Below are 17,142 nucleotides of genomic sequence, written 5' to 3' on the forward strand. Positions count from 1 at the left end.
TTTTAAGAATACTTTTTCTGTCATCCAGTTAAAATGCACAATGCTGTGTGTAAACGTGCACAGACACACACACACACACACGCACACACACACACACACACACACACACACACACACACACACACACACACACACACACACACACACACACACAAACCAAAACCAAAGACCGCCCATTCATTTCTGCGGACATCTGATTGGTTCACTCAACACTGCACCAATATAAGGACATCCCAGGATTTTTACTACACGTATATACACAAGTTAAGAGCGTCATTCCTGGCATTTTACTCTACTTATATATAGAAGAGGGAGCCTGCTTGCCATCAGGACACCCATCAGTGTTTACTTACATTTTTAATTCTATTCTAAGAAAGAGAGAATATGCAAATCAGTGAAAACATGAATCCTGTGAAGCTTGTTAAACGGAGCAGCTGGAGTTCAAACTGTAAGTAGGCAAAGATCACTAAAGATTCAAACAATGTGAATGCTTTAAGTTATTTTTTTTACCTTAAGGATTGATTTGGTGTGTTCAGCTATGAGGTGAAATGTGTTTATATTTGACAGTTATTTGTGTTTTTACTCTTTAGCCACACACAACCTGAAGAGGAGAAGTGAAAGAGGAGTTGCTTCTTTGTTGGATCGCTTATAGAATTCTGTTCCAATAGATTCATAACCATACAAGCTAAAATGATCACACATTCTTCAAGCAATTAAGCTTTTAAATTCTTCTGATGGTCAGTTAGACTGGATATTATAATTTGATTTATTAGTATTAAATGTATTGTCTACATGCATAATGTGAATCGTCATTTGTCTGAGCGAATGTATGCTGCAAACACAATTTTCCTTCAGGGATAAATAAACACTGAACTGATTGTCTGAGCGAATGTATGCAAATTTGTATTTTTGGTAAAACTTTTTTTCTAGTATTTTTAATTCATGTTTGTGGAAATCTGGCACAAAGTTGGTGTCATTTATGTTTCATGTCATTTCAGCTGCAGTTTTGTCATAAGCCTAACCTTTGTGTAAACTCCAAATAAAGCTGTACATGTCTGAATACATTCACATGATGACAAACAGATTAACACAGCAGCTGTGGGTGTGTCCATCACCTGACAGCCCCCGTTGAACCCTGACCGGTTCAGTTTCATATATATACTGCCCCAAACACACAAACACGTGTCCAAGCAAACACTCTCAACAACACACACCGTCTGAACACACGAGTCAAGCAGCTGTCTTAAGAAAACACTCTCTGAGATGTTCACTGTGGATTATGAGTTCGGCATGACTCTCTCATATAAAGTGAGATCTTAATAACCATATAAGCTGCGCTGGATATCACTACATCTCCTCTCTTCACAGGTGATATATCTGAACAGATTTTAAATCATGTTTTTAGGGCAGAAATTATTTAATTTTGAGTTCTTTCCTTTGTAATCAAAGATTTTTAAACGCATTTTTGATGTTTTAATGAAACACTTGAATGAAGAGTTTAAATGTATGTGATGTATTAACTGCTGTTATGCTACACAGTGTCTCTCCAGAGAAGAGTTTAAATGATTAACACACAAAGGTGTGAGACAGAGATGAGGAAGACACAAACCAGTGAAAACACTGTGAGACGGATGAGCTTGAATGATATAAGACTGAACTGTGAGTAAACAAGCATCAGTCAATCACAATCCAAACAGGGACTGTGTCCGTGAATCATCTGGACATCACGATTCCTTAAATTTTAGTTGAAGTGTATAAGTGAATTTTATTTTTGTCATTGATTGTGTAAGTTAACAGACGTGTGTTTCATTCTCAGTCTCTGCTGCTCCACACACACCGGTGAAGAGAGCTTCTGATGCATCAAACAGAGCCAAATGTCAGGTAAGATATGGATACATCATAAACAGAGATTAAACAAAGTAACATCGCTACAAAATGTCTTGTTTTCCAGCACAAATATCTAAACATTCTTAAATCAAGATACATTTACTGGAGATGCAAAACAACATTTAAAAGCTCTTTAAATTGTTTTCTGATATTAAGTGTTTAAACAAGATCAAATATCTGGGGTCAGAAAAATAATCTTGTTTCAGATATTTTCAGATTTTTGTTTAAAGCAAACTTACTTCAAGACAAGAAGTCAAGACATAAAATGTAATTTTGCTTAAGGATGTTTAGATATTTGTTCTGGAAAACAAGACAGAAATACTGAGGGAAAGATTTTTATAATATGGAAGCATGCAACTTGATTGTAGCCCATTATATTTCAGATGATTTGAGTATTTGGAGAATAAACCTATAAAACTGCCAGATTTTCCTTGCATTGTAATCATTATGATCACATGTAATCACTGCTTTAATGGTGTTTGTTTTTATTTGTATGTGTGACATTTACTTACTGCATGATTTGCACTAGATGGACATTATATCATAAATTACTCTTAACTGTGACATACAAACATGCATCTCCTGTAAATCTGCTTTCAAAGCACTAAACAAATAAACGTGAATTGAACTTGATGGAATTTCATACTACTTCATTAATTGATCTTATTTCTGTTTTATGAAAACAGCACATTCTCTCCAGCTCCTGACAGCATCTTTAACTGTGATGTCAAATGATAAAAACAAGACACTTGTCGTTGTATTTCCGTTCTTTCAGAGTTTACCGTGTCTTCAGTGTTCAGCCTCATATTCCTGCTTGCACATTATTTTATTATATTTTTTGTTCTCATTCTAAACTATTTAAAGTATATTTTGCAACACATGCCACAGTTAAATCTATGAGTTTGTTTTTTATCTGTAATCTGTCTTTTGCATGTTAATTTGTTTTTAATTTGTACTGTAATAACACTGGACTGAATTATATACACGGCTAAAAGTGCATCCTGGAGATGCCAGCTCTTTGTAAATCAGATAAAATCCATTAAGAAATGATAAGGCGTGTCTCTTTGTTGATGTGCTTTCCTCAAACACAGATGATGATTTAAAGTCAAAATGAGTTTCAGTTCAAAGGTGGATAGCTGCTGCACATAAAAACAGATATCATGTCATAAAGAGTCATAAAGTTCATATTAGTCAACGTAGAGATGAACTCTGTCTCTTTTATAATCATCTCATCAGTCATCCGAACCTGATGAAGTGTGTGTGAGGACTGATCTCTATACATTTAATTCTTTTCATTGAAATTTCAAGAGTCACGGATGTCCCGAAGCAGTTGTTGAAACTAATTAACAAAAGATTTAATAAAAACCACAAATAACGTTTCTTTTTATTAGAAATCATCCAATACACTTTTTTTTTAGAACAGAAAAACATGTATTATTTATATACGTGCACACACGCATGCACGCGAAAGATAGATACATTTCTAATTAGAAATTATCTGTGTTATTTTTAATTGTTAATTTTGTTGTTAATCAAATCAAAGACTCAAAACTTAAAACTAATGAAAATACAAGTAGAGGTGGAGTAAAACAGCATAACACTAAGTGTACAATATTGTTGAATATGCAATTATTACATTTACATTCATTCATTTAGCAGACGTTTTATCAAAAGAGAATTACAAAAGAGGAATATAATAAGCTTTGAAGCAAATAAATGCAGGAAGTTCCAGGCATTGTTCAGATTAGTATAAACTAGACAGGGACAGATTAAGGAAAGAGAAAGACGTTTTTGTTTTTTTAAGATTTGATGAAAGTTTAAAATGTCAGGGAATCAGATTCAAGAGAAGTCAGACAGGAGGCAGGATGTAAAAAATACTATGACAGATTAAATAAGTTCAACTTAATGCACACATGGGAGTGAAAATGATAGATGAACTATTGGGAAAAAACCCAAGAAAACATAAAACCTACCTAACATACTGCTGACTAAACCAGCTGACTTCTCACAGGAACTCCCCATGTGCTCTTCCTCATGTGTTCAGCATTTCTGCTCTAAAAGTAATATACGTTTGTAATAATTTACATGTTGTAAGGCTTTTTTTTTTTTTTTTTACATGTTTGTATTATTGATGTTTGATACAAATATTGATGTTTGGATGATAATAAAACTAGAATGAAACAAACCCATTTTACACAACCTTGATTTACAGTCAAACTTGATTCAGATCTCTATATTTTTGACAACAGATGTAATGCAAAAACAATTTATGAACAATACTGCGAGGCAGAGTAACCTACCACACGAGAGAACTGTGTTTTAGTGCTTCCCATTAAAAAATAAATACAAAAAATATATTTTTTCCTTAAACTGCTTGTTCATGACACAGTGCAGTGTCGCTCTCTACTGGAGAACATCAGTATTACAGCAGCTCAACATGAGATCACATGATCATCTACAGCTTCAGAATACAAGATTCCTGCTTTATCTCACAGCAACTTTAAATATAGCCAGTTCCAGGAGTAACTTTATATTTTGATCATCCTTAATGTGCTTATACAGTATTTAGTATCAATACTACAGTATTACTCTCTGAACAGACTCATGTGTCAGAGAAAGTAATTTCACACATTTTAACACGAGCATAAACATTAGTTTTCTGTGTAATGTAGTTACACAGTTTTCACTGACGTGAATGATGCTGATGTGAGGTCAGTGACCGCGGTCAGGGCAGTCAGCAGACTTCACGCTGGGTAACTGATGTGAATGGCTGTGAGTGTGAGAGCTGAACCCGTGAGGGTCATGAGAACTTCTCAAGAGCTTTGAGAGAGAGTCTCTGAATCACACACACACCAGCGGCTCTCAGAATCACATCACATCACACAGATCAGGTAAGAGCTCATGCACTTCCACTAACACGCTAAACCTAACACATTTACAAGAGACAGGCTTTAAATGCTGCTTCAGGACAATTGCTTCATGAAAATACTATTTTTCCACATAGAGAGACACTGAATGATTATACTGGTTAGCATTAATGCAGAATTTTATTAGATGTTTATCAGATAGATGTATGTTATAAAATACAAGAAATGTAATTTGCAGCTGGAACAGTGACTAGTTTTTGAATAAATTTGACAAAATCTCTCAACATCAGGTTATAATTTACCATATAATAAAAAAGAATAATTAAGACATTTTGCATTATAAAATTTATATTAGAATCTTTTTTTTTCATTATTTAACATGCATCAAATTCAAATTTTTTATTAAAAAGAATAAAGTTGCATTTTTACGTCATCATAGTATTCGTTGTGCTGCATTTACTTTACTCAGATTATCATTTAAAAAAAGGTGCATTTTAAAAAAGTTGTTTACTGTAAACCATTAGTACATTACAATAATAAGAATCAAGTATGGTGACTTTGTTTCAATGGCAGTGCCTGTTACTTGTGGGGTCCCCCAGGGTTCTGTTATTGGCCCCATTATATTTTCCTAGTATATGTTGCTCCTGGGATAAATTTAAAAAAAAAAAATAATAATAATACTGAGATTATGTTTTTTTGGCCCTGCTGAAATTTGACAAACAGATTAATGCTGTAGTAAAGAGTTGTTTTTTTTTTCCAGATTAGATCTATTGCTCGACTAAAGCCTATTCCGTCAAGAAAAGTCTTAGAGAAGGTTATTAATGCCTTTGTTTTGTCTCATCTGGACTATTGCAATGTGTGTTATGTGGAGTCCTGCCAGACCACTATTTCACACTTGCAATTAGTTCAGAATGCAGCAGCTAGTCTGCTAGGGGGTGCTAAGAAAAGTCAACACATTCTCCTATTTTAGCTTCTCTTTTAAACTCTTGTGTGTGTTTTTAAAGCAGTGCATGGGCTGCCCCCTGCTTACGTGTCTGAGCTGTTTGTCAAGCACCTAGGTCTCTAAGATCCAATAATAAAAGTTATTGCTTTCTGTCCCTCGTACTCATTTAAAGTTTAAAGAGGATCAGGCCCTTGCTGTTACGGGGCTCTGGAATAGTCTTCCTCAGGAACATAGAGAGGTCTCATCTTTAAATGCTTTTAAAGTTGAAGTCAAAAACTACTTCTTGTCTTTAGCCTTTGAGAGGTTGGACTAGTCTTTGTTGTTTTATGGGATGTGTCTTGTTTTAAGTTGTGTGTTTTAATGAAGTGTTTTTTGTACAGTACTTTGGTCTGCAGGTGCAGTTTGTAAAGTGCTCTATAAATAAAGTGAATTTAAAGGAATGAAAAAAAAAAAAAAAAAAAAAAAAATGTAATTATGACCATGTCACAATTATAAAATTAATGACACTAACAGCATGCTTAATTTTCATGCAAAATATAATTTCATATTTTTTTGATTCAGGGTGAAATTAAAACTGACAATTAAAAAAAAAAAAAAAAAAAAAAAAAAAAAACAATGGTACTGAAAGCATGTTAAATATTCATGCAAATAAAAATGTAATTATCATGACAACAATGGCAGTTAAAATGTGTCAAATATACATATATTAGTATTACTGCACACTTTGCTGTGCAAAACAATTTCTTTTTTTTTTTTATTGTGTATGAAAATAGACATATGGACATGTTTACAAGAGATTCACCTTTGTATTTATAAATCCATCTGGTACTACAGCTGAAATACACGGTTGTAAATCACTGTAGTTGGTCATATTCATTCGCTAATGAGCCGTTGTTGTTATTTTCAGGTGTTTATTCGTCATGTCTTACGGTGGATCAGGTTCAGGTTCTCGAAGTGAATTCAGTGTTCATTTCTCCAGCAGAGGTGGAGCAGGACTCGTCAGAGCTGAAGAGTGTGTGAAGATTCACTCGAAACACTTTCAAACACCTGCAGAAAACTACAGACCCTTCATCTGAACCGTGCATGTGTGTGTTTATACGCAGGGCCGCAGGAATCGCCTTACTGGCCGTGATCCTCACAGCGCTGCTCATCCTGGGCTGCTGGTATTACCGCCGGCGGGGCGGATACAAGATGATCCGGGTGAGTCATGTGACCCGCGGGACGGTCAGGTGATCAGTGTTAGCCCTGGAGCATCAGAGCAGAGTGCCAAAAACTGCATCACCGTAGGAGATCATGACCCTTGCAATACCAAGGTCATGGGTTCGATTCCCAGTGAATGCATGATAATACACAAATTAAATGCAATGCAAGTCACTTTGCATAAATGCATCTGCCAAATGCATGAATGTAAATGTAAATAAACGCAAAAGTTGCATGTTTTAATAATCTGCTATACTTCTTGGTCAGGGTTCGCAGAGCTCCAGCTGTGATGATTGTGGGATTCGCTCATGTGACTTCTTACCTCTTATCCGTGTTTGTGTGTGTTTCAGAGCGTGAGAAACAGCGGTCAGTGGTGGAGAGAGATGATGAGAGCGGGTCAGTACAGGGAGACTGGATCCGGAGAGGAGAACAAAGTGGCCTTGAACGAATTCAGCAACCTGCAACCAGCGGTACACACACACACGCACGGGTTTGATGATTAGTGATGGTAAAGTGAAACTCACAGTCAGGGTTTTGTAAACGGTTGCCGGGCATTGATATGCAGTTGCTAGGGTGTTCTGGATGAGATGCTTAAAGAAACATACAAACACACAAAAGAAATGCTTTTTGTAGAACGTGCACAAAGCAAACAGTATTAGACAGTTACAACATTATATTTAACACACAGAAGACATTTAAAAAATGATTTTTGCGAGAAAATAAGGTGCAATAAACAAACAGTATTATACAAATGAAATAACAGCAATAACATCAGTATATTACAATAAAGTTTCTACACTAGTCAACATTTGAAGTGGATCCAAAAAAAGTAAATAAAAGTTTTATCAAGACAATAACACATTTTGGTTTTAGGACACTTTAATGAAAGGTTTTGATCCACTTCAAATGTTGAGAGTGTTAGAGAGAGAGAGAGAGAGAGAGAGATTAACTTCTATTATATGTGTGAATACAGGTCCTTCTCAAAATTAGCATATTGTGAAAAAGTTCATTATTTTCCATAATGTAATGATAAAAATTAAACTTTCATATATTTTAGATTCATTGCACACCAACTGGAATATTTCAGGTCTTTTATTGTTTAATACTGATGATTTGGCATAACGCTCATGAAAACCCAAAATTCCTATCTCAAAAAATTAGCATATTTCATCCAGACCAATAAAAGAAAAGTGTTTTTTCATACAACAAAAAGTCAACCTTCAGATAATTATGTTCAGTTATGCACTCAATACTTGGTCGGGAATCCTTTTGCAGAAATGACTGCTTCAATGCGGCGTGGCATGGAGGCAATCAGCCTGTGGCACTGCTGAGGTGTTATGGAGGCCCAGGATGCTTCGATAGCGGCCTTAAGCTCATCCAGAGTGTTGGGTCTTGCTTCTCTCAACTTTCTCTTCACAATATCCCACAGATTCTCTATGGGGTTCAGGTCAGGAGAGTTGGCAGGCCAATGAGCACAGTAATACCATGGTCAGTAACCATTTACCAGTGGTTTTGGCACTGTGAGCAGGTGCCAGGTCGTGCTGAAAAACGAAATCTTCATCTCCATAAAGTTTTCAGCAGATGGAAGCATGAAGTGCTCCAAAATCTCCTGATAGCTAGCTGCATTGACCCTGCCCTTGATTAAAACACAGTGGAACCAACACCAGCAGCTGACATGGCACCCCAGACCATCACTGACTGGTGGGTACTTGACACTGGACTTCAGGCATTTTGGCATTTCCTTCTCCCCAGTCTTCCTCCAGACTCTGGCACCTTGATTTCCGAATGACATGCAAAATTTGCTTTCATCCGAAAAAAGTACTTTGGACCACTGAGCAACCAGTCCAGTGCTGCTTCTCTGTAGCCCAGGTCAGGCGCTTCTGCCGCTGCGTTTCTGGTTCAAAAGCACACGCCTGGTGCACGGTGGCTCTGGATGTTTCTACTCCAGACTCAGTCCACTGCTTCTGCAGGTCCCCCAAGGTCTGGAATCGGTCCTTCTCCACAATCTTCCTCAGGGTCGGTCACCTCTTCTCATTGTGCAGCGTTTTTTGCCACACTTTTTCCTTCCCACAGACTTCCCACTGAGGTGCCTTGATAACAGCACTCTTGGAACAGCCTATTCGTTCAGAAATTTCTTTCTGTGTCTTACCCTCTCGCTTGAGGGTGTCAATAATGGCCTTCTGGACAGCAGTCAGGTCGGCAGTCTTACCCATGATTGCGGTTTTGAGTAATGAACCAGGCTGGGAGTTTTTAAAGCCTCAGGAATCTTTTGCAGGTGTTTAGAGTTAATTAGTTGATTCAGATGATTAGGTTAATAGCTCGTTTAGAGAACCTTTTCATGATATGCTAATTTTTTGAGATCGGAATTTTGGGTTTTCGTGAGCTGTATGCCAAAATCATCAGTATTAAAACAATAAAAGACCTGAAATATTTCAGTTGGTGTGCAATGAATCTAAAATATATGAAAGTTTAATTTTTTTATCATTACATTATGGAAAATAATGAACTTTTTTCACAATATGCTAATTTTTGGAGAAGGACCTGTATATGTATATATTTGTATTTGAAAATAATATTTTTTCTAGTAATAATTTTATATATGCACTTGGAAACTTTATTTTATTAGTCTTTTTATCCCATCCACAATGAATTAACTTAAGTATTTCCGCTCTACCACATTTGGTTTCAAAGAATGTTTAACCCAAGCTCTTGTTACCCAGAATTCCACAGGGATATAAAGCAAGCATGTGACCTGCTGCAGGGCAGAAAGGAGTTATTTTTTGCATCATTAGTCGTGATGTGAGGATTACAAACGACTGGTGTGTGTGTGTTAATCTGCTGTTCTCATGAACAGACCAAAGAATCAGAAATATCTCTTATCTTTCAGTTCAAGATAATTCACTTAAATACTGCTAAACTATTAGTACTATCAGCCTGCAGAATTAAAAACTAAGTGCTGTCACACTTGTACATCTCCTTGAACAAAAGCATCCGTGTTAAATTAATGAATGTAAATGTTATCTAGTTTTATGTAGTTCACATTCCACATTTGTTTACTCACATCAGATGTGTTTAAAGCAGCATTTCTCCTCTCCTCCAGATTCCTAACGTTCCTCCGTCCTACGAGAAGATCGCCTCTGGACCTTCACCTCCTCCTTACTCACCATGAGTCACAGACTTGAGGAAAATCTGTGGATTTCTATAATGTTTATGTGATGAACGATCACACAGTACAAGTGATGATACACGGCAGGAGTCCATCGGTTCTGCAGCATTCAGCTCCAATCTCTGATTAAGTCTCACCTGCCTGTAGTCTTTCTATTCCACTCTAACCCTGGAACATAGATGAGCTTCTTCAGGTGTGTTTGATCAGGGTTAGAGCTGAACTCTTCAGGACTGTGACTCTCCAGGAACAACTACCAAAGCCTGTGGACTATAACATAACCACTACTGTGCCTTTTAAACACAATGTCATTCTTTAGACTGAGGCTAATAAAGTTAAATATTCATTTAAATCCAAAAAAGTGTGTTTACTTCAAAGTATTTAAAAACAACATGTCATTTGAACCTAAAACTGGTAAGACGTTTGAATATATATATATCTTTATGAAACATATTCCTGATGAAAAAATCAATAGAAACCATCACATAAATTTGGTTTCCACTACAAATACCATTACAAACAATCAACTTTTAACCATTAAAACTATTAAAATGTTTCTCTGTAGTGTGTTTTGGGACATATTCCATTAAGATTTATTGGTTTTAACAAGCCACCAATAGAACCAGTAAAACCCACAGGCACCATTACAATTTCCATTTCCCATTATAACCAGTAAACACCAGTACAAAATTATGTGATGTTTCTATAATTTTTTTCAGCAAGGATGTCTGCATTTCTTTTCCAAATGTATGACTGTAAAAGTGAACAAGCATAATGAAATTATACACATATTCGTTGAGCTTTAGGTACCTGATGCTGGAAATCTCAAGACTCAACTATGTGAGGCAAACTAAGTTTCTATGAAGAGATGCTGAGCTTCTTATGCAGTGAAAGACATGACTTTATGTAATTTGTTGTTGAATTATATAGTAATATATTATGTGGTGTTCAGATTCAGCCAACAAAAATGTTTGGGAATCTGTGATATAACATGTTTAACAAACTTAAAAGACAAGCACAGTACACCAATGTTTTACTTCAGTCATAAATATGCCAAGTTTATTTTCATGAATATAGATGAAACACAAAATCAAACTGTTATCAGATGATGTCTGATAATACTCAACCTATGCCTGAATGCACTAACGCAGGCTTCAGATCAGCCAGACATACTCTTAAATAGACTGAAGACTGTTCTACAGAATAATATTAATCATTTTAATGGAAAATGCTACAAAACATTCAAACCATTGCATACAAATGGAGTAGAAAAGAGTCAGCCAAACAAATACTGTTATGTACATTGCTGGCCATTTTAAATCTCCAAATTTCTCTTTGCGAAACCAATTTTATTTACAACTCTAAGGATAACCGATTTCCCTTTTATTTGTTTTGTAAAGAGCAAAATGCCCAAAATATTTATTTAGATATTTAGTATTCAGCCTCTCAAAATGGGGAGATATGGAACCAAAGGAAGCCCACTTGCTTTCAACAATGCGCCCAAAACATTGAATAAACCTTTGTGATCACTATGGGAAAAATGAGATGACCTCCAGAACCATTTCAGTGATTGGGTCTCCCCAATGTATCTGGTTTTCTCAGTGGATCACTTGTGTTTAAAATAGGTACAGTAATGCTACTTGAGGAGGAACTGACCACTTGAGCAGCCATTGGCTTTGCCAATACTTGCAAGCTTGAGGCTGAGGCTTGAATGATATTTAAGACGGCACCATCTGGGCTCAACAAGAGTTTAGCAGAAGTGGGAACTTGTACAGGAACCGTGCTTTGACCTAGCGATGGCTGGGGTAAAATAACAGGCTTTCCGATAGTCCCAGGTTGCACGGCTCTGATAGGTGGACAAGGTGTCATTATGACAGTGCTCATAGATGGAGGAACAGTTGCAATTGGAGTGGCTAGACTGGCATTGTTTGCACCACCGATTGGTGGAACCGTTGCAACCGGGAGTTTCTGCATCCGTGATATCGTGCTGCTCATGGGTGGTACGGTTACCATCGGCGAATGCCTTGGAATCACAGCTTTCACTGGTGGTACGACTGGCGCCACTTGGGTTTGGGATGGTCTTCCTTGCATTGGAGAAGTTGTGCTAAGTAAACCTCCTTGGGAAAGAGAGGTTTCTTTGGGACACCTGGTCGTACCTTGTGATGCTGTAACTAAGTGGTTGGAGGTTTGAAAGATAGGAAGTCTCACAATGTCTGAAGGTACACCAGGACGCAGAGCTTGTGCTACTTGTGAGAGAGCAGTAGGACCAGACACATTCAATGGAGTTCTGGTGCTCAGTTGCTGACGGAGTTGATCAGAAGGTCCAACTTTTGCCAAGGGTAGCCTGACCGGTGTTACCAATCTCACACCTTGTACAACTGAAGGAACCGTGTGAGTAGCTGAAGTTTTTGGACCTCTAGAATCAGTGGAAGCAGGACTTGGACTTGCAATCCTCCAGGACTAGAAGAACTTGGACCTTGCAATCTTTTGAGAACCAACAGGATTTGATCCTAGAAAACTTTGAGGACCAACAGGACTCTGCCCTTGCAATCTTTGAGGACCAACAGGACTCAGTCCTTGCAATCTTTGAGGACCAACAGGACTCTGCCCTTGCAATCCTCCAGGACTAGCAGGACTTGGCTATTGTTGTGTTTGAGGACCAACAGGACTTGACCCTTGCAATCCTCCAGGACTAGCAGGACTTGGCCCTTGCAATCCTCCAGGACTAGAAGAACTTGGACCTTGCAATCTTTGAGAACCAACAGGATTTGATCCTAGAAAACTTTGAGGACCAGCAGGACTTGGCACTTGCAATCTTTGAGAACCAACAGCACTTGACTCTTGCATTCCCCCCAGGACAAGAGTTGGAGATGAAGCAGAACATGGCTGCCAGGTGCAAGGCCTTGAGAAGGTACAACAAATCTGGTGTTATTTATCAGGAGCTGAGTTCCAGGGGCAAGTGGGGCAGTGGTGTTGATGACGATTTTCTCCTGAACATTCTTGGTGGCAGAGGAGAGGTTGGATCCCAGAGGTCATGACCACTGGAGGAGTTAAAGTGGAGCTACAACTCAATGCAAAAGTACTGGATACTGCAGAAGCAGAAGTGTTGGCTGTTGTTTTGATCAGCGAGTGTGAATTGCAAAGGGAAGTGATCACTGGCTTGTTAGCAGTCACATTAATTGGTAACGTAGTGTGTTTGGTAATTAGGCTTCCAGAATAAGAGGAAGATGTATTTGAAGTAGAACTGCCAGCCGATAACCCTGGTTTACAGTGAAGAGCATTTAACGCTGAAACTGATGGAGGTACATCGGTTTCACAACTGACAAAAGTGCAGAGGAAGCCATGTGGCCGGTGCCTAGAGTTGAAAATGTGAGCGTTTTGCCATCAACAGTCCGAGGGTACTTTAAGCACCTTTCAGTATTCCCTGACAGACTTCTGCTTGCAACCAAACAGCTTTTTGGACCCAAGAAGAAAAGGACGGGCTCTGGAGTTCAACTTTTAGTTGTTTTTGAGGTTATTTTGGGGAGGTTAAAGGTTTTGTTTTTATTGAGGCTTCAGGTTTCTTGTTTGTGCCAAGTATTCATGATGTTAACCCTGAAACACCGATGCTCTGGATGCTTGTACCAGAAGTGCAGGATAAGGTCCCCAAGTTGGGAACTACCTTCAGCGCTGGTGTACTAGTAGAGGAAATGTTAACCTCTGAAGTTGATGTCTCTTTTGGAATGAGAAGTGCTGAGTTGCTTATGAACATGACCCGAGATCCTGGAACGGTACATGTTGCTGTAGTAGTAGTGACCTTTGAAGGGATATTTGGTGAAGGTGTGACCAGGAAAACCTTTTGGAAAGTCGACTGGTCTGGAGTTGTGCTTCCTGGTGGAGCCCTTTTTTGTGGGGGCTTCGTTCCGCATTTAGAGACCGTATTCTGCTGAGCGCAATCTTTCGCATTTATTAGGAAACTATCACTGCCTTTGCTTGTAGCCAGGAGTGCTGATTTACCAGGGATTGTTGTTTTGCCTGTAGTGCCGGTATTGGAAATCTGATTTAAGGTTAAAGGACTGACAGTTCCTGCCACAAAAGTAGACTGAGGAGTGACTCCAGGTCGAGATTTAGCAGCAATGGTGGCCGAAACAGCTTGTGTATGAGACGTGGAAGACTTTGACACCAGAAAGGCATGAAGTTGGGGTGAGATGTTAAAAACTGGGCTGGGTGGCAAAGCACCTGTTCCACTTTCCGATGTCTGAACCTTCACCACTCCTGTGTTGCCTCCTCTCGTAGTGACAAGGATGGACTGAGAGTCCCTAATACACACTGTCCTGAGCTCCTGTTTAGCATCAGACTTGGTCAGACCACTGCTGGCTGATTTGTTCAGGGCCACCTTTGGTTCAGTAGTCTTTTTAGGCACACCAACAGTCATTAAGTTCCTTAAACTGGGAGTAACTACAGCAGACGGTGTTCTTACAGTGCTGGTATCTTTCAAAGGTGCCACCGGCTGGACAGGAACCTTGTTTTCCGGTATAGTGAACCCTGAAACATTGGACATGTACGTTGTAGTCTTAGGAACAGATACAGAGGCCTGGGCTGCCTTATTCTCAGTGCTTTGAATCAGTAGATTTGAAGGCGAAACAACTTGTTGCATGGCCTTCGCCCCTGATTTTTGATCTGATATTGATTGCACTGAAAAGTTTACAGAAGTGCTTCCTTGCCTGAGAAGCCCCACGCCTCCTGCCGTCTTGTACACCACCTGTCCAGTGCTTTCGCTCGCAGATGACGTAGTTATGGTTTCTGTAGAGACAGGTTCAGAGTGTTGCGTAGCTGCACAGGTAGTTGATAATCTGACAGGTGGCAGAGTTACAGATGCTGTTTTGTTATGATCCCGCAGAGCCTGAGCCATCACTGCAGCCTTCGGTGGATGACTTATTAAGGTCACTTTGTTTCCAACACTCTTAGCCAGCAAAGCCTGGATGGGTTTGCAAGTCCCATGAAAGCTACTCATAGTGTCTGGCAACACTGAAGCTTGTGGGTTCACTGTTGCTTGTTCCCTGGATGCAACTTCCACATTGAAATCTGATGTTAAAGAGCTCTCTGGATCCATTTTGCCTCTCTTGCATGGACTCAGTTCCTCACTGATTGCACCAGTGTGGCGCCGCTTTGAACCGCGTGTGAAGGGTCCAGACTCTGATGAATGCATGACAACATCAGGTCTGTCGAATAGGCATCTTGATTCGTGATTTACGTTCTCTGCAAAAGAGGGCAGCATGCATCAGTCAGAACAAACATCACACTGAATGTACTGAGTGCATAAATGTCTTTGAAAATGGAAAACAGAAGTTGACGAACTGAAAAATAAAGTGCTGCTCAAACAACAAAAGCAAGGATATTTGAAACACTTCCTTGTAATGAATTCATCAGGCACTTTCTATCACGACTACTTTCATATTGTTTGGTCAGCTATGCATTAGAAATTCAACAATCCTTTAACACCTGTATTGGATTTCTTCCTTTTGCATTGCTAAGAACTTACATAAAGGCCCTGCAATTGGTAAAATTAGCCGTTTCAAATGTTAATCAGACTCACCTGTTGTCTCAGAGTCCTCCTTCATAGTTTTGCCCATTTTGACTTCACTCTCTTCCAGTTTGTTTGTTGTCTCTGCGGACAACAATCCATCTTTGCACGCAACTTCCCCAGTATCTTCTGTATCCATCTGCTCCCTGATAAAGTTCTCATATTCGGGGTGTTTCTTGAATTCGTCACACTCCTTTTTCAAGCGTGCTCTGTTGAGGACAAGGACAGGGATGAATTCACAAAGCCCTGTTGCCAGGAAAACATCGCCTCAAGGTAAAAACATCTAGGTGCCTGTTGAATGCAGTGAGGTGTATCAGTCACTGCGCATTACAATGGAAAGCTCTTTCTTGGATATAATTCAAATTCACCTCCCAGATCCCTTGAGAAAACCTTTCTTTGATAAAAAACAAGACTGAAATGCAGAAGTCTGAAAAACCACAATGTCATGATTCTAAAAGGGGAAAAATATGATTGCACAGATCTAAGATTTCCCCATCTATATTCCGCATGTGATTTCAGTGCAACAAGGTAAAATTATTTCACTTTCAAACATTCACTTTTGAAATTAAAGCAGAGAAAAGAACTCAAACTCCAAGTAGGGTCATGTTTACTCCTTTACCTGTTCCTCTGGAAGGCCTTGACGAGTTTGGGTTCCCATGGTAACAGCTCATTAAGCAGCCTTATAAGTGTGATGTGCAACTCTTTCACGGCGGCTCTTTTTGTGTGGCCACCGTCCCTGAAATACGGCACAAAGACACACATCACATACACATCAGTGTTTTACGCTGCCATGCATCACACTAACTCACACTCGTCAATTTCATATCATGCTTGCATGCAAACAAACATGTTTCACATTAAAATGCCAATCTTGCTTTAATAAAGTGATAATATCTGCACAGTTCAGGATTTAAAATTATTTATGCAACCACAAATAAATGTTTTTTATTTAGTTGCATCAATTGCACGTGCACAACATAAGTCAAAGGTTAAATACTGTCATTTAAATTAGTTTGTGCAATAGTAAGTGCATGTGTTTGTGTTCCCTCTCTTACTAACAGATCTCTTTTTGCCGTCCAGTTCATCTAGTTGATCTTCTATTTTACTGATCAGGACTCTGAGATCATCCAGACTGGAGCAAACCAACTGCAAAAGCAAGAAAGAAAGGAAGGAACGATGGGAGGAAAAAAAATAAGGGTTAAAAACGTTTAATTATACATGTTTGTTTTTAAATTGCATGCATTGCAATAATTGAATTTATACTGTAAAGCACTTTGGTTCAACTTAAATGTGTTTAAAATAAATAAAGAGTTTATTATATGTTTAAAGGAGTGTGGTTTTTATTATTCAGACTTTGCAACTCTACAAAATGCTGCCCTCTAGTGAAGGTCTAGTGAATAAATCTCAGAGATGTATTATGGGATTTTCGGCTCTCTATTGACCTCAGGAACATTTAAATGAACTTTTTTACTTATAAAAGCATCTGCTAAATGAGTAAAAGTAAATGCAAAATCATCTG

The 17,142-nt window shown here is 38.5% G+C and overlaps 2 protein-coding genes and 1 long non-coding RNA gene across 4 annotated transcripts in view; 2 read left to right on the top strand and 1 right to left on the bottom strand.

The window, feature by feature from the left end:
- Positions 1 to 254: 254 nt before the first annotated feature.
- Positions 255 to 797, top strand: LOC122141261. Its single transcript, XR_006157638.1, has 2 exons — positions 255 to 448; positions 591 to 797. It is a non-coding gene; the product is annotated as an uncharacterized LOC122141261 (long non-coding RNA).
- A 399-nt stretch (positions 798 to 1,196) lies between these two features.
- LOC109046344 (melanoma antigen recognized by T-cells 1-like) lies at positions 1,197 to 10,179 on the top strand. 2 transcript variants are annotated; one of them, XM_042748054.1, is made up of 7 exons: positions 1,197 to 1,368; positions 1,540 to 1,659; positions 1,817 to 1,881; positions 6,605 to 6,709; positions 6,801 to 6,897; positions 7,248 to 7,367; positions 9,998 to 10,179. In XM_042748054.1, the coding sequence occupies exons 3-7, from the start codon at positions 1,856 to 1,858 to the stop codon at positions 10,064 to 10,066; spliced, it is 417 nt and encodes a 138-aa protein (XP_042603988.1). In that variant the 5' UTR covers positions 1,197 to 1,368; positions 1,540 to 1,659; positions 1,817 to 1,855; the 3' UTR covers positions 10,067 to 10,179. The 2 variants fall into 2 exon arrangements, with proteins under 2 accessions (XP_042603988.1, XP_018919657.2); XM_019064112.2 differs by lacking the exons at positions 1,197 to 1,368; positions 1,540 to 1,659; positions 1,817 to 1,881 and adding an exon at positions 4,480 to 4,778.
- A 912-nt stretch (positions 10,180 to 11,091) lies between these two features.
- Positions 11,092 to 17,142, bottom strand: part of LOC109056900 (uncharacterized protein KIAA2026-like) — a 17,104-nt gene continuing 11,053 nt past the window's right edge. Inside the window, 8 exon segments of the mRNA XM_042747812.1 lie at positions 11,092 to 12,520; positions 12,844 to 13,086; positions 13,088 to 13,415; positions 13,642 to 15,298; positions 15,636 to 15,832; positions 16,243 to 16,334; positions 16,336 to 16,359; positions 16,683 to 16,769. Coding sequence (XP_042603746.1) covers positions 11,624 to 12,520; positions 12,844 to 13,086; positions 13,088 to 13,415; positions 13,642 to 15,298; positions 15,636 to 15,832; positions 16,243 to 16,334; positions 16,336 to 16,359; positions 16,683 to 16,769 — 3,525 coding nt within the window. The 3' untranslated portion in view covers positions 11,092 to 11,623.

The sequence above is a fragment of the Cyprinus carpio genome, chromosome B21 (genome assembly GCF_018340385.1).
Source record: "Cyprinus carpio isolate SPL01 chromosome B21, ASM1834038v1, whole genome shotgun sequence".
Classification (NCBI taxonomy): domain Eukaryota; kingdom Metazoa; phylum Chordata; class Actinopteri; order Cypriniformes; family Cyprinidae; genus Cyprinus; species Cyprinus carpio.

Excerpts from the sequence above, each read along its gene's own strand:
- LOC109046344 (XM_042748054.1), top strand. The coding sequence starts at position 1,856 with ATGCATCAAACAGAGCCAAATGTCAG. Across the intron at positions 6,710-6,800 it reads GGACTCGTCAGAGCTGAAGA|GGCCGCAGGAATCGCCTTAC; the intron begins GTGTGTGAAGAT and ends GTTTATACGCAG. Across the intron at positions 7,368-9,997 it reads TCAGCAACCTGCAACCAGCG|ATTCCTAACGTTCCTCCGTC; the intron begins GTACACACACAC and ends CCTCTCCTCCAG.